General features: G+C 44.9%; 1 protein-coding gene across 1 annotated transcript in view; it reads right to left on the bottom strand.

Annotated features, from left to right (window-relative positions):
• Positions 1-8,768: 8,768 nt before the first annotated feature.
• The window catches only part of LOC134052530 (sphingosine-1-phosphate transporter SPNS2-like), a 113,634-nt gene continuing 108,374 nt past the window's right edge, over positions 8,769-14,028 (bottom strand). Inside the window, exon 11 of the mRNA XM_062507020.1 lies at positions 8,769-8,936. Within this exon, the coding sequence (XP_062363004.1) occupies positions 8,769-8,936 (168 nt within the window). The remainder of the gene's footprint in view (positions 8,937-14,028) is intronic.

The following is a 14,028-nucleotide window of genomic DNA, read 5'->3' as shown; positions in this document are numbered from 1 at the left end:
CTGCCCTTCCCTCTGCATTGCTCTGTCAGTGTGGAGTGACAGCTCTCCAGTGGGGACAGGCTCCTCCAGCTGCACTGGAAAAATTAATTGGCTCAAATCCCCTTTTCTTCCTGCATGTCAGTGGGTTTAGCAAACAAAATATGGTAATCATGTACAGCAAATATTTTTCCCCTCTATTTGGTTCAGCCCCTTAAAGCTGCACAGACTGTGAGTATTTCCCATCTGTTCATTTAATCCAGGTGCTGATTTGTCTCCAGAGGCAGAAACATAGGTCAGCTTCACTTTTTCCTCTTTCAGATATCTTTACTGAGGAGAAAACTGGCATAAAGGAAAAATCAATCATGTTTCCTGCTATTTTCCCAGGCAGCTGCAGCAGAACAGATGTGAAGATGAGCAGCTACAGCACCAATCAGGGTCCCAAGGACCTGGATGGAAATGAGCTCCAGAGCTCACCAGTCTGTGGGGTACTCTGACATGGACCCCTGAATTGAAGATGAAGGTCTTGAAACTTTGTGCCTGAATCTTTCTCTGTAAGTATAATTCTGCCAGATATTGATGGGCTCAGTATTGAGATGGAGGGATTTTTAGTGCCACAGAACATGTGTGTAACAACATACACTCACATCCACTGAAATAATGGAGAAAAGAGGAAGTGGAGGGCCTCACTTTTGATTGAATGATTGGATGGCAAGGGGGAGAAAACATGACATAAAAAGCAGATAAGAATGAATTAAATCTTAAAATAGAAAATCCTGTAGAACTTCCTGATGACACTTGATTAAAAACAAACTTCTTATCCTCCAAAATAACTGCCTCATGCTACAGCTCTTTCCACCAACCTCTGAGCTACCACGTGTGGGAAATAATAGAACCATGGAAGGGGTTGGGATAGAAGGGACCTTGAAGAGCATCTCATTCCAACCCCTTGCCATGGGCAGGGACACATTCGAGGAGACCAGGTTGCTCCAAGCCCTGTCCAACATGGCCTGGAGGTCTCAAGGAAACACCTATCCATTTCACTGCACTGCAACAGTCCTGGCAATCCCTGTGTGGCTTGGAGAGGTCTGGCAGAAACTTTGGGAATGACCAAGCCAGAGTACTTGAGACACTCCTTACTGGAGCACTGGAGATGATACTCCAACAGTTTGTCTCTGTTTCTCTAAAAGATGTCATTCAGGCTGTGCTTGGTTTGGCTGGAGTAGATTTAACTGAATTTTTCTCCCATTGTCTGGAGCAGGGCTGTGTTTTGGATTTATGCTGAACATGGGTAATAATATAGAGATGTTTCTCTTATTCCTGAACAGGGCTTGCACAGAGCCAAGGCCTTTTCTGCTCCTTGTCCTGCCACGCTGGTGAGGAACTGGGTGTCCATGGAAGCTGGGAGAGATACAGCCAGGACAGGAGACCCAAACCAATATTCCACACCTTATGATGCTGTGCTCAGTATATTAAGTGGGGGGAAGAATGAGGAAGGGAGCATGTCTGGAATGAAGGTGTTTGTCCTTGCATGTAACTTGTGTGTAAAGGGGCCCTGCTCTCCTGGGGGATGGCTGAACCTGCCATGGGAAGCAGGGAATTAATTCCTTGGTTTGTTTTGCTTTGTTTGTGGTGCAGCTTTTGCTTTCCCTATTAAACTGTCTGTACTCAACCCACAAGTTTTTTGGTTCTTACCCTTCCAATTCTCCCCAGTGTGCTGGTGGGGCAGGGAGTGAGTGGCTGTGAGGGACTTGCTGGGGTTAAATTGCTCTAACACACCCACAGTCACAGTACCTGCCTTGCAGATTGCTGCACAAGGAGAGGTCATTGCTGCTCATAAAAGCCAATACCTTTGCAAAATGCTCTGACATCAGGAAACAGAAGGCCTGAATTTTTCATGATTTCTTCTATTTCCTTGTGTCAGAGATTGTTTCTTGCTTGGAAGGCTGCTGCTTTCTGCTCAGTGCTCCAGTCACCTGTGCAGGATCTGATCAGATTTTGTCTCTGTGCCAGGGCAGCCTTAGCAAAGAATCTGTCTCAGTGAGAATTTAAAATCTCCTTCTGCATGGCAAAGTCCCTCTATGCCAAGAATTCTCCTTTGCAATGCCAATACCTATTGACATGCTGAGTCCATTGCTAGCAGATGATTTCAGTGCCCCTTGTAGGTTGTGAGGAAGTGCCTTCAATCCTGTTTTACAGCTGATGAGTGTTTTAGTGACAACATCTGGCTTCTTGGGGCTCACAGCAGAATCAGTAGGCAAGACAGCAGGAGGACTCCCACGTAGCTCTTGATCTGGAGCTCTTGGAAAAGTGAGCTTTGGCTTTCCTATAGCATAAGACACATGGAGAAGTTCCATTCTTGCTGTGGGAGAGCACTGAGTAGCTAGGAATAGTGTAGGAATATAGTTTTCCTTTCTCTGTGGCACAGGGGATGAACTTAGGAAGGTCAGTCTGGTGGGGAATGGGTGGTTTTGGAGAACCCAGAGCTCTGCCTGCAGCTCGGGGGTTCCCAGAGCTGTGCCAGCATCAGCTGTCCCATCCTGCTGCCTGGGCTAGAGCAAAGCTCCTGCTGCCAAGAGTGCATTCCAAACACTGTGTAAGGACCACAGCTGAGCTCAAACTGCCTGTGAACAACCACACTGACCTTTGACACCTCCCCACCCGACCTGCAGGAAATCTGCAGGCTGACTAAAGTGAGACAACAAATCAGCAATTGTTCCTGATGACACTGTTTTCCATCTGCACGACACCAGCAGCTCTCAATTGCAGCAGCAAACCAGCATTTAAAATTCAAGTCTCAAGTTGTTACATTCTTGGTTTTGCTAACTCTGTTTATATTTACAAACATGGCCAGTAAACAGGTGAGCAAACCAACAGCTCTACAAGGAGCTTTTTCAACCCATAATAGAACTGCTGACATTTTCATCACCTCTCCCCTTCATATTCTTAACATGGGTTCCATATAAACCATCTAATAGTCTAATCTTGTTCCATCTGCAGTCTGTGAGTTTTTATCATGCCACTCTCAGATACTCAAAACTCACTCCTTGCCTCTCTCCTTCCATCACCACAGATCCTCTGCATCTTAATCTGGGCTTTTTGCTGTAAATTCATGTGGCTTCAAAGACCAGGGCTATCTTAGCTGGGCTAAAAAAAATATTGTGAGTTTCTACTGCTGTAGGAAATGCTTAATTATTGTTCTTTTGTAAAGTCAAAACAAATGAAGCAATGATATTCTTCCCCAGAAGCAATTGAGTGTAAGCAGTGAGCAAATATCCCTTTTTGGGAGTTGTTAAAATCCACTTGCAGCTCCTAAAATCCTCAAATCCAAACTCTGCCTCAATGCAGCACTGACACGTCTCTCTAAAATAAGTGTCCAGCCTGTTAAAACCCCCTGTGATACAGCTCCAGCTATTTCAGAGAAAGAATGCTCTTTTTGGCAATGCAAACTACCAGAATGGAGCACACTCAGCATCAGTCAGCTGCCACTTTAATACCTGGGAAATGGTTAATGGAGGGGACTCTGGGCTTTGCTGGCAACAACATCAGGTCACCTGGTGGGTCCTTTCTGTCTCCAACTGCTGCCACAGAAAAATGAGAGAAAGGGAAGGCTGACAAGTCTGTAAGTCCTTCTCCTGCCCCACATAATAGAATCTGCAAAGCAAAAATAGGGTCAGACACTTTCAAATTGCTGCAATAGGAGAACTAGGAGATAATTTTATATCCAGTTCTGCAAAAGGCTAAAAATAAGCCTTATATGAGGCAGAAGAAAGTGGCTGAAAATGGATTATTCTCATTTTCCTGTAATGCAATTTGAAGATGTGCCATGTTTAAGACAGCAGAAGTGTCTGGATTAGGGATGGTTCTTTTTGTGGATTTTTCTATCTCCTCTGTAAAGAGTATTTTTTTTTCCTAGTGTTTGTACACACCACTTTTAAAATGAAATGTCCACCAGCACTTCTACTCACCAAGAACTTCCACATCTGATCAAAGGTATTAAGAGTAAATTTTTCTTATTATTAAATGCTTAATTTTCATTTTAGGAGAAAATAAATCCCTGCTCGAGTTGTTTAAATAACCTGATTCTTACTATACAAACAAAGGGGTGAACCATTCAGGCTTGCAGGCTCTCAAGTGCTGAGTGGTCAGTGTTTAAAGACTTAAATTCTTTTGTTCTGAACAGCTGCATCGGTGCAGCTCAGCTGTGTACTCCTGCTCTGGCTGCACCAGGGATCCACAGTTGTATCCCACTGCCTGATCTGCATTGGTGAAAATACCCAGCCTCTGTCATGCAGAGAGGGACTGAGCCATTACAAAACTTGGACACCCATCCTAAATAACTTTTCATGCCTCTCAAAAAAACCCAGAACATTTAATGATTTCAGGTGTAAAATTAGGGATTAAGGTAAAAAGAACCCCAGCAAGTTAAAACAACAAAATCCTCTGAGGAGCAGAGTATCCCACAACTGCACAGGGTGATTTTTCAGGAAGAATCCAGGTGAATTTGGTTTTCCCTCAGCAGTAGCTGGCAGTGGCCATGGATGGGGACAGGGCTGCAGGATCACTGCACTCACTGTCCAGGAAAGGATCCTGATACACACTAATTACGGTGATTTATATCCCAGGTACCCAAAAGTTGTCACAGCTTGGGAAAAGGACTTTTTAAAATCCCTTTTCATAATAAAACCCCCCACATTTTTCCTAATTATTGATGGAGCTTCTAGCAAGTACCAAATGTAGGCTTTTCCTCTGCAGCCACCCAGGGTGAAGCTTTGTTTGTCCCAGTCCTCCACACTGTGAGTGAGGAGGGGGATGAGCACAAACCACAGACACAACTCTCAGCAGTGCTTTTAATTCCATGGAGTAAAGAACCTGGACTGCTCCCAGCCTTGGAAACAACTCTTTGGCAGGGCTGCACAGGTACCTGGGATGGAGTTTGAGGTTAAAAGTGCAATTACCAGATTTTTGATCTACTTCAGAGGGCTCTGCCATGGCAAGACTTTATTGTCTTCCAGACAGTCTAAAATCTAGCTTGGGTCTCACCAATATTCCTCAAGCAGGTAAGAGAATTACGGTTCAGAGTGCTGATGTTTGGAAATAAAATACAACTGCTTTAACCCTCTGCAGAGGTGCAGAGCAGGAAAGAAACAAAGAGGTAGTCAAGTGATATCACAGAAAGAATTGTAGTTGAGTGGTTTAAAGAGCAATTGAAGTATTTATCATTACTAGTGCCTAAGACCTCCTACAGAACCCATTCTTAACTGTTTTTCTTACTGCTTTGGAATGGTGGGATTAAATTTGTGTTATAGAACTAGTGCCCAAAATGATTGGATTGTTAGCACAGAGAGATGTACTGTTTTCTGTTCTCTGCGAGTACTACATTTTCTAAAATCCTCTTTAAGCTGTCAGACTTCTGAAGCAGCATGAAAATGGTAATAAAAAAATGGTGTGTAAAAAAATTTGCTATAGAAAGACTTTTTTTCATTAGTATTTTGTGAGCAGCCTTGTTGACTGGAAATCCTGTGCTAAAAAAGTACAAAATATGCCAGGAATTGTGACAATGATAAAAGTAGTGTGAAAGCCTGGAAATTCTTTTTTGAAAGGAAGTGTGGTAGAAACTGGAGGAAGCTTTACAGGAAAGAGTTGCTATCCTGGTATCTGCCCTGCCTGGAAGAAGAAATTATTTCTAAGCAAATTCTCAGAGACGGTTACACAAAGAAACAAACACAGAAATCCCAGCCATAAATCCCTGAACTACATTTCAGAGAAGTGTGGGAACTAAAGCAGGGACAGCTCAGTTCCATAGGCTGTGAGAGCAGTGTTCCACTTCTCTGCTTCCGTGTGAGTTCACTGGAGGGGTGGGTGACAGCTGCCCTGTGCCCTGACCCTGGCACTGATGGATGGGTTTAATCTCTGGCGTGTGACACCGGCGCTCGCGATTCCCGCAGGTTAATTGATTTCTTTTGGCAAAGCCCGCTTCCAACTCCCGTTGTCTGAGCAGCAGGACTGACTGTAGAGGGAAAACAAGGCATCCTGAAATAGAAATTCCTCTGTACCCAGCAAGTAATAGGTAGGATGGAAGGGAGGACTGGCTGGGCAGAAAACAGTCTCTGCCAAAGGTGTGTTTTGCCAAGTGCAGATGGCCTGACAGGTGGGAGCTGGATGGTGGATCTGGGGTCCAGCGTGGAGTTTTTATCTGCTAATAGCAAAATGCTCTGTTACCTTTCCTCTCACAGGCAAGCACGGAGATACTGACAAATAAATTCTGCCCCATAAATTCTGAGGAGCCATTGAAGCTGCTGGTGAGGGCAGACAGGACCTGGTGGACAGCACAGACCCTGCTGCACATGGGTCCCTCCACAGCCTCCAGCCTTACTTCTCTCTTATTTCACTCTCACTCCTCAGTAACTTGAGTGAAGCTGAACTCCAGGAATCTCACTGCAGGATGCCAGTGTATTTTTACCATAGGAGTGGGCACACCCCAGAAAGAGTACCCTTCCTAGGAGTCACTTGAGAGAAATTATTTTGTTAATCATTATATATGGCAATTGTTCTCCCCAGTTTGCAACATAAAATATCTGTGACTGACTAATACAAGATTCATAAACAAATGTGAGTCAGAAAAGGGAATGATGCTAAAAGAGAAAGAGAAACAAAACCAGGTTTGACACCTGAATGTTTTTCTTCTAAGAATGGAGCAGTGGCTGTTTGGGAGGCTGGTTGCTCTGGGTGTGGGTAGAGTACAACCAGAGCTGCTAAGGGGAGACAGCAACAGAGGAATGATCCCTTTTGTGCAGGAGCAATTAAAGGTGTGGATGTGATCTCCCTCCCACATTAACACTGCTGCAAAAGCTGGGGCTTTAAGACACAGCAGTGCTGGCAGCCAAGCAGAGTCACCCAGCCTGTGACCTGTGGTGTCTCCTGAGCCAACTAAAACCATCTTCCTTGAGGTCTCCACTGGAGCTGAGAACAGCTGGATACCACAGTGCCCTGCTCAGCATAAAGGTCCAGGTGGGCTTGACATGCTGAAAAAATGGGAGTGACCTGGAGCTCATCACTATCTGAATCCTGACCCAGTCCTTCACCACCTGAGGTGCTATCATGCCACACTGGCAGCACGTGTGATACAAAGGGACACAACTCACCACAGTTAGAAGTGGAACAAGCACTCTCCTCTCTGAACACAGGAAAGACAAGCCCTGAAGCTTTCCTATAATCAGGTGAGTGCCCTGAGCAAAGGAAAATGCTACAGAGGGGGTTTCATCTGCTGCACTGACACCAAATAGGAATTTTGGCTCCTTGCAGTAAAAAGGCCACCCTGAGCACCCAGAAATTTATGTTCATCTTTCCATGTCTCCAGGTGGTCACTGCCTGGACTGGCATGTACACCTTATGTGCACAAGCACAGCACAAGCACAAAACAGGGCTGGAGAGCAGATCCATGAGCTGGAGAGAGAACAGAAGCTGGAGAGCAGATCCCACCTTCCTGCCTCATGCCATACCATGGAGGCCATCAGAAACAAGCTTTCATGTCTTCCCCAAATAATCTGCTGTAAGATTTACTTCTTTTTTTTTTCTCTTAGGAAGTCTTTCCTAGCATCTAATCTCCAACTTCCTGCCATTTAAAACCCTTCTATGCAGATAACAAACCAGGCACACACGTCACTGTGTCCCCAAAGCCACATTGAAGTTCAGCTCTGTAGGACTTCTGATCCTTATGACATGAGATCTTGTTTTTCTACAATGATTAAACATCTCATTATAGAGGAAGTTCTCATTTCTTTGGATAGCATATTTATGTATGCTACTAAAAGGAAGGTGGAACTGCACTTACAGGGCCACAGCACCATCTGTGGCACTGCTTCCAAATCTCTTTCATCCATCTGATAAGACAGTGAGAGCCAGAAAGTATCACCCAAACTGTTCACACACTTATGTCAACTCCAAAAACCTGATTTTCTTTCTATGTGTAGTATACCTAGAGAGATATCCCAGGGCCCTTCTCCTCAAAGTAAAACAAGGCTGCCACTCTCTGGAGGGGGAAAAGCAAAGGCAACTTACAGCCTACACCAGACTAGTCACCTACCCACATATTCAGCGTGACATTACACACAGTAACTCTTATTTTGCAACAATTATGAGAAAGAGACTAACCCCAGAAGTTTGTATGTCATGTGGAAGCGTCTTCCGAATTACTGTAGTTGCCAACCGTGAGATGATCCGAATCGGTTTCTTTACTGAAAAACAGTAGCTTTTTTTTCACAAAGCTGCAAGAAGGGACTGGGAAAGACTCTTTATCATAGCAACCCTTGAGTGCACATGTTCCCACACACAGCTAGCTTCTTCCTTGCCTCGTGTTCTTGACTGCCAGAGGTGGTCAGCGGGCTCCAGGGATGGAGGCGGGCGGGCGCAGCCTTGACCACCAAGCTCTGGGATGCACCTGCTGCTCCTCACCTCTCACTCCACCAGTTCCAGCACACAGCAGCCCCTCACCATGGACAGCCTGGGCTGTGACATGCTCAGGCAAGGGTGTAAGGGGCCTGTGCTCTCCTCCGAGCCATGTGGCCAACAACTGAGATCCACCAGAGCAGAAGCGTGTAAAGGATGCCCAGCCAGCATGACCCAAGCCCCGGTGCTTCGTGCAGCCTCATGCACTCTGCTGAGCCCAAGTTCTTAACACACAACCCAACATCCTTTACCTGGAAGGGCCAAAGCCAGGGGAAGAGTACCAGCATAATGTTCAAGAGAGCAAACAGGCTGTGGTGCCTCCCCATTCCCAACAGCCAGGCTACTCACTGTTGTTCAGCTTTAGCTCGGTCACTTAGGAAGAAGAGGGCTGTGGCCAGGAAGAACATCCCTCCCAGGACAACGACAAACGGGCAGAGCATGAGAGCGTAACCCAGGCTGAGGAACTCCCAGACTGGGGACTCCTTTGTGCTTTGTCGTATCAGGTCGGAGATCTAAGAGAGAGGGGCAAAGAAATTAGTCACTTAGATGGAAAAGAGACACAGTAATAGTGAAGGGAACAGGATTCCTGAAACAACCACCCACCAAACGTGTGTGAGGTTTAAAATGGAACTGTATGTTCAGTAGAAGCTGAATGTCCCCCACACCCTTCATCCTTCCACACAGGAGCCTGGGCAATTTATGCTCTGAGGCTTGGCAGGGGTTCTCCTCTTGCTGTCACTCCTCTGGCCTGATCTCGTATTATTCTCACAGCCCTTTCCATGTTCTCCCAGGCTGTGTCAGTGACAGCATCTGTGGGTGTTTGACCTTGCTGTACTGCCCAAACACCCTGGGGAGGCAGCAGGGCCATGCTGGTGAGTGAGGGAGTGATCAATCTTCTGCAATTCCTATCAATTCTTATCCTGCTTACTCCCACACCTGACCTACCTTCAGCAAAGAGAGGTATTAAATTCCATTTCTGTGTACTGAGTGGGAAGGGGGGAAATGTTTTCCAAAGAGCAAAAATAACAGAGATCCCATCTGATTTGGGGAAACAGAATTTGAACTTGGGGAGTTTATGCCCATATCTGAGGTATGGGGCTCATTCTTTCTTCCAACCTCCCAAGCTTGAAGTGTATTTGTGTGCAAGACTCTGTCCCAGGCTCAGGCACAGGGCTGTGCTCGCACTGCACACCACCAAATTTACAGATTAAGGCAACCTGTGCCTTCTGACAACCAAAAAGCAACATTAGAAGAAAATAAACACAAATTATTTACACCTACACAAAGGAGCAGAGACATGAAGCAGCACTATTTAGTTTGTAATGAAAAGCTTTTTCTAGAACTCAGTAAAATATAATGCATGTCTGTAGCTAAAACTACCACATTTTAATATTTACTGCAGACAACTGCCCAGCAAACAACTTTGCTCTCCATAAATCCAACAGAGAGGTAGCAGCAGTTGGGGTGGGTCTCAAGGCATTTGGTATTTAAATGTCCAGCTCTCTTTTTATCCATGACCTTTCACTGTGGGAGAAACACTAGTTTATACCAAAAGACTACAGGGAATTTGCAACATAAAATCCTACTGCTGTGCACACACGCAAATCAGCTCCAGAAACAGTCGAAGCTTGTGCAGCAACTTCTAAACTGCCACATTACTGATAATGGAAAAGTTGGAGCCAAACACAACCTGCAAGCAAGTTCTGACATTCAAGGCTTAAACCTTGACGGTGAAAAGAAGAAATCACCAATTCACACTCACTCTGCAGAGACCTGGAAGGTAAAATGTGTGTGAGGAGATGCCTCAGCAGAGCCAAGCACAACACAAGGTCCCAGAAGGATGATGCTCACGGGGACTCAAAAGAACAGGTCACTGGGTGTGTTTTAGCAGGGAGACTCTGGGGGTCTCCGTGTGTTTGTGCCCCTCTCACAGCTCAGCCTGGCTCCTGTGCAGGGATGGAAAAGAGGAGCTGCCAGCCCAGTGCTGGAGGTGACACTACTGCACATGCTGGAGCTGAGGACTGTCCTACAGGATGGAGCCATCTCCAATAAGGGTGAGTGAAGTAACACTGAAAGAGTGTAACTACAGAAAGAATGGAAGCATTTTAGCTCAATTTCTCTGTTTCATTCCCTGCTCTAGAAAGGATGAGGAGAAAATTTCAGTGCTTGGGATATAGAAGAGTTCTAGTCCTCTCAAAAAGAACTTTATTCACAGTGTAAAACACATGAAGAAAAACAAGAATGTTATGAACAATTCTCATGTGAGACTGAATGCAAATAAAGTGGCCGTTAGTCTGAGAGATTTATTTACAAACAGCAACAAGAATGTGAAAAGAATGCACTCACAGGAAAGCAGCAGAATGTGCTCTGAACCCAGGAGATAGGGACATCAGTTGGTCATTAATTCCCTTTTGTATCCAGACACCTTAATTCCAAACAGTTCCCTTACTCTTCATTATGAACCAGAATTTGGCATTGAGTCAATGTCTCTGTCAGGCTGCAATAGCCAGAATTGAGGATATTCTAAAAGAAATCTAGACATCCTAAACCACTTTTCATTTTTGGGAATGGATACAATTATTCTCTAAAAGGACCAGACAATAAATCACTTGACAAATTGACATGATAAGTCAGCAGCAGAGGATGAAAAGCCATGCATGTGCTCCTGATTGCTTTTTCCGTGGATGACATGACATTCTAGGCCAAAAAGCAGCTTTGAAAGTGTAAAGTGTCCAGCAAATAAATCTACCAATGCAGTTTGTCCCACACCTTCCCTTCTAATGCATTGTGTTGACCTTTTATAGCAACAAATCATGATATTATTAAATCTGTTGTATTTTTCATTTTTAACCAAACATATTCTGTAAATGTACAGTTTAGGAAAAAAAAGCCTTTCCTCCCTTTCAAGGTATAATTCTTTCCACCAAGCCTGCTGGGCATCCTCATCCAGGTTCCATATAATTCCCTCCCCACTGTCTTCATCTCTTAACTCAAGAATTTTACCAGGGTCCACATATATGTTTTTGCTGTTAACAGTCACCATTCTCTGTTGTTTTGTTCCACTCAGTTACAAACCACCTGCTAAGGCTGGAACTTTGGCATCTCCTCTCAAGAGGAGACAGGACATAATTACAGACCTAGGTTCCAAGAATGACACACCATTTGCCAAATGGTCTTCTCTGTATTGCCAATTTTGGCCTTTCCAGTCTCCTCACAATGACAGCATCCTGAGCTGGCCAACTGTGATTTGGCAAGACCCAATCAAGCATAATTTTTGGTGTCTTCTCTCTAACATGAATAACAAACTGCGGGGGCTGCGTGTGGCTGGTGCCAGCTCTGCAGCACAGAGTCATGTGTGGGATTCCTTCCTTTGTTCCTCCAGCTGGGAGGTGGCAAAAATCTTCCAAGCACGTATGCAGAATGTGGGGGTGGAAAAATCCAGAAGGAAGTCCCGTTGCTGCTCTGCAGTCTAATCACAAGTCTTTGATACCAACCTGACTGTGAAAGTTCACATCTCCTCCCTCACTGTGTAGCACAGAGCTCAGACCAAGAGGAATGACTTTGCTAAATAAACCTCAGCTTGAGGCATTTTTAGAGCAGAGCACGGCCGGCGTGTGCTCAGCTGCTGGCAGCCACTTGGATGGAGTCCAGCTGGAGACAGCTCCTGCCTTCCAGAGAACCAACAGTGCAGCTGCAACTGGCATGATCCCAACCCCAAATCCCAACTGTGTTGCCATCTGAGTGCAGGAGACAGCAGAGGAACAAAGGGAAACTTCATTACTTTCTTGGGAAGTATGTGGTGTGTGCTTTGGAACAGAGGACAGGCTGTGGATACAGTAGATGCCAAGGTGGGCTGAAGCCCAAGGGAGGCATCTGGATTCCATGTTCTGTCTCTCCTGAAAAGTCCAGGCAGGTAAATTAACTGATTTATTAATTACATGGTGTAATGGTAACAGCATCTCTGAAATCACCTTTTCATTTCCTCTCTCTCGTTGCTGAGTCAGTATCTCAATTCCTCTGCAATTGGCTTCTCTAAATTTCTGACATTGCCACTTGGGCACAAATCCTGCTATGTGAAAGGGTATTTCTGGCACAAATATCTGATTTTCATGATTACCAGTTTGATATAAGCCAGGTTCTCCCTGGCTGATCACTTCAGTACAGTTCCTTAACAGAGTATTCCTTGTAACCCCACAATGGTTTGGGATCCACCCATTCTGAAGTCACTATGAATCTGAAAGGTTTTATTTAACTTTTCTAAAATAAACCCCAAAAATGGAATATGAATGTAAATGAAGCTGAGAAAGCAAAAAACAGGGATTTTGTGAGGGAAACAATTTGCTGAGCCTGGAGGGAGCAGAAGCATTTATACTCTGCTAATGGCATGAGGAGCACTTTATAATAAGAGGAAGTAAACCTGTTTTTTTTGATGATATTTTTCCCCTCCCAGGATGACCAGGTTGCATTAAATACATGGTGCTGCCTTGACAAAGGCTACAGTAAATTAAGATGCTCCATAGGGATGCTGCTTGCTATGCAAGGACATGGACTTGGTACGTCAGAGCAATATCTGCCCCATTTGCCCTGGAGAGGGATGAAAGTCTCTCTTTTCTTGAAGACATTAATTACCTTTCTCTCCAGTCTGGTCTGTCCAGGGATTTTCTAAGTTAAGACTAGACTTCCTCTGATCCCAGAGGGAGATGCCTCATGCCAAGGGGAATGGGAAGGAACTGTCATTACAGGTACATGAACACGTAGGGATGGGGGTGCCCATTCCCCTGCAGGAACAGGGCCAGCAGCAGCATCCCTGTCCCCACCTCTCCTGGCACCATGGGCCCCTTCCCTGTCTGTATATCCCACTAAAGCAAAGTGATTCCTTGTGTTGAAGAGAATCTGGATACATTCTGGAAGGTGCTCAGCAGCATGAAAACTGTCCATCTTGGGAACATGCAGGATCCTTGGCAGCTCAAAGGAAGAAAGCATTTATTTAAGGAGGTTTTTTGGTGCACAGAGGAGTGACAGAGAAGATGAGACAGAGCTTGAAATACTCCAGTGCAACAATTACCTGCTTTGGATTTCTGGGCTTTGCGTAATGAGACTCTTTCACCTACATTAAACATTTATCAAAAATACTGAGAACCTGTACATTTAACAAAGTCGTGAATGTGACAGATGCACAGAACTCTGAAAAAACACCAAAGCAGGCTGTGAACTCTTAGCACAGAGCATTTTAGAGATGGGAAGTATTTTATTTGATATTTTATTGGAAGACTTAAATCTTATCTGTTTCTGAGTCATCAGAAGTGGGGAGTTTGTTAGCTCCTTGCAATGAGGAGATCAATCCCATGAGGACTGGTCTCTAGGTGGTTAATTCTCTTCTTATTTTGCAGCTGACAGTTGTGTCAAAGATTTGGCCTTTCAGTGTACTATGAAAAAGGTTTTTAATTACTCAGGACCAGAGAAATCTTAAAGTTACTGCTTGAAGAAACAGGTAATAAGGAGGAGCACAGCAGATGTTCAGACTAGCAAGGCCAAGTTCCATTTTACCCACCACAATGTGGGTCATACACAAGCATGGGTGTGGGGAAAGATCTCCACAGGAGG

This window comes from Cinclus cinclus, chromosome 22 (genome assembly GCF_963662255.1).
Source record: "Cinclus cinclus chromosome 22, bCinCin1.1, whole genome shotgun sequence".
Lineage (NCBI taxonomy): Eukaryota > Metazoa > Chordata > Aves > Passeriformes > Cinclidae > Cinclus > Cinclus cinclus.
The sequence above is the reverse complement of the archived record's forward strand: the minus strand, read 5'-3'. Positions and strand labels throughout refer to the sequence as shown.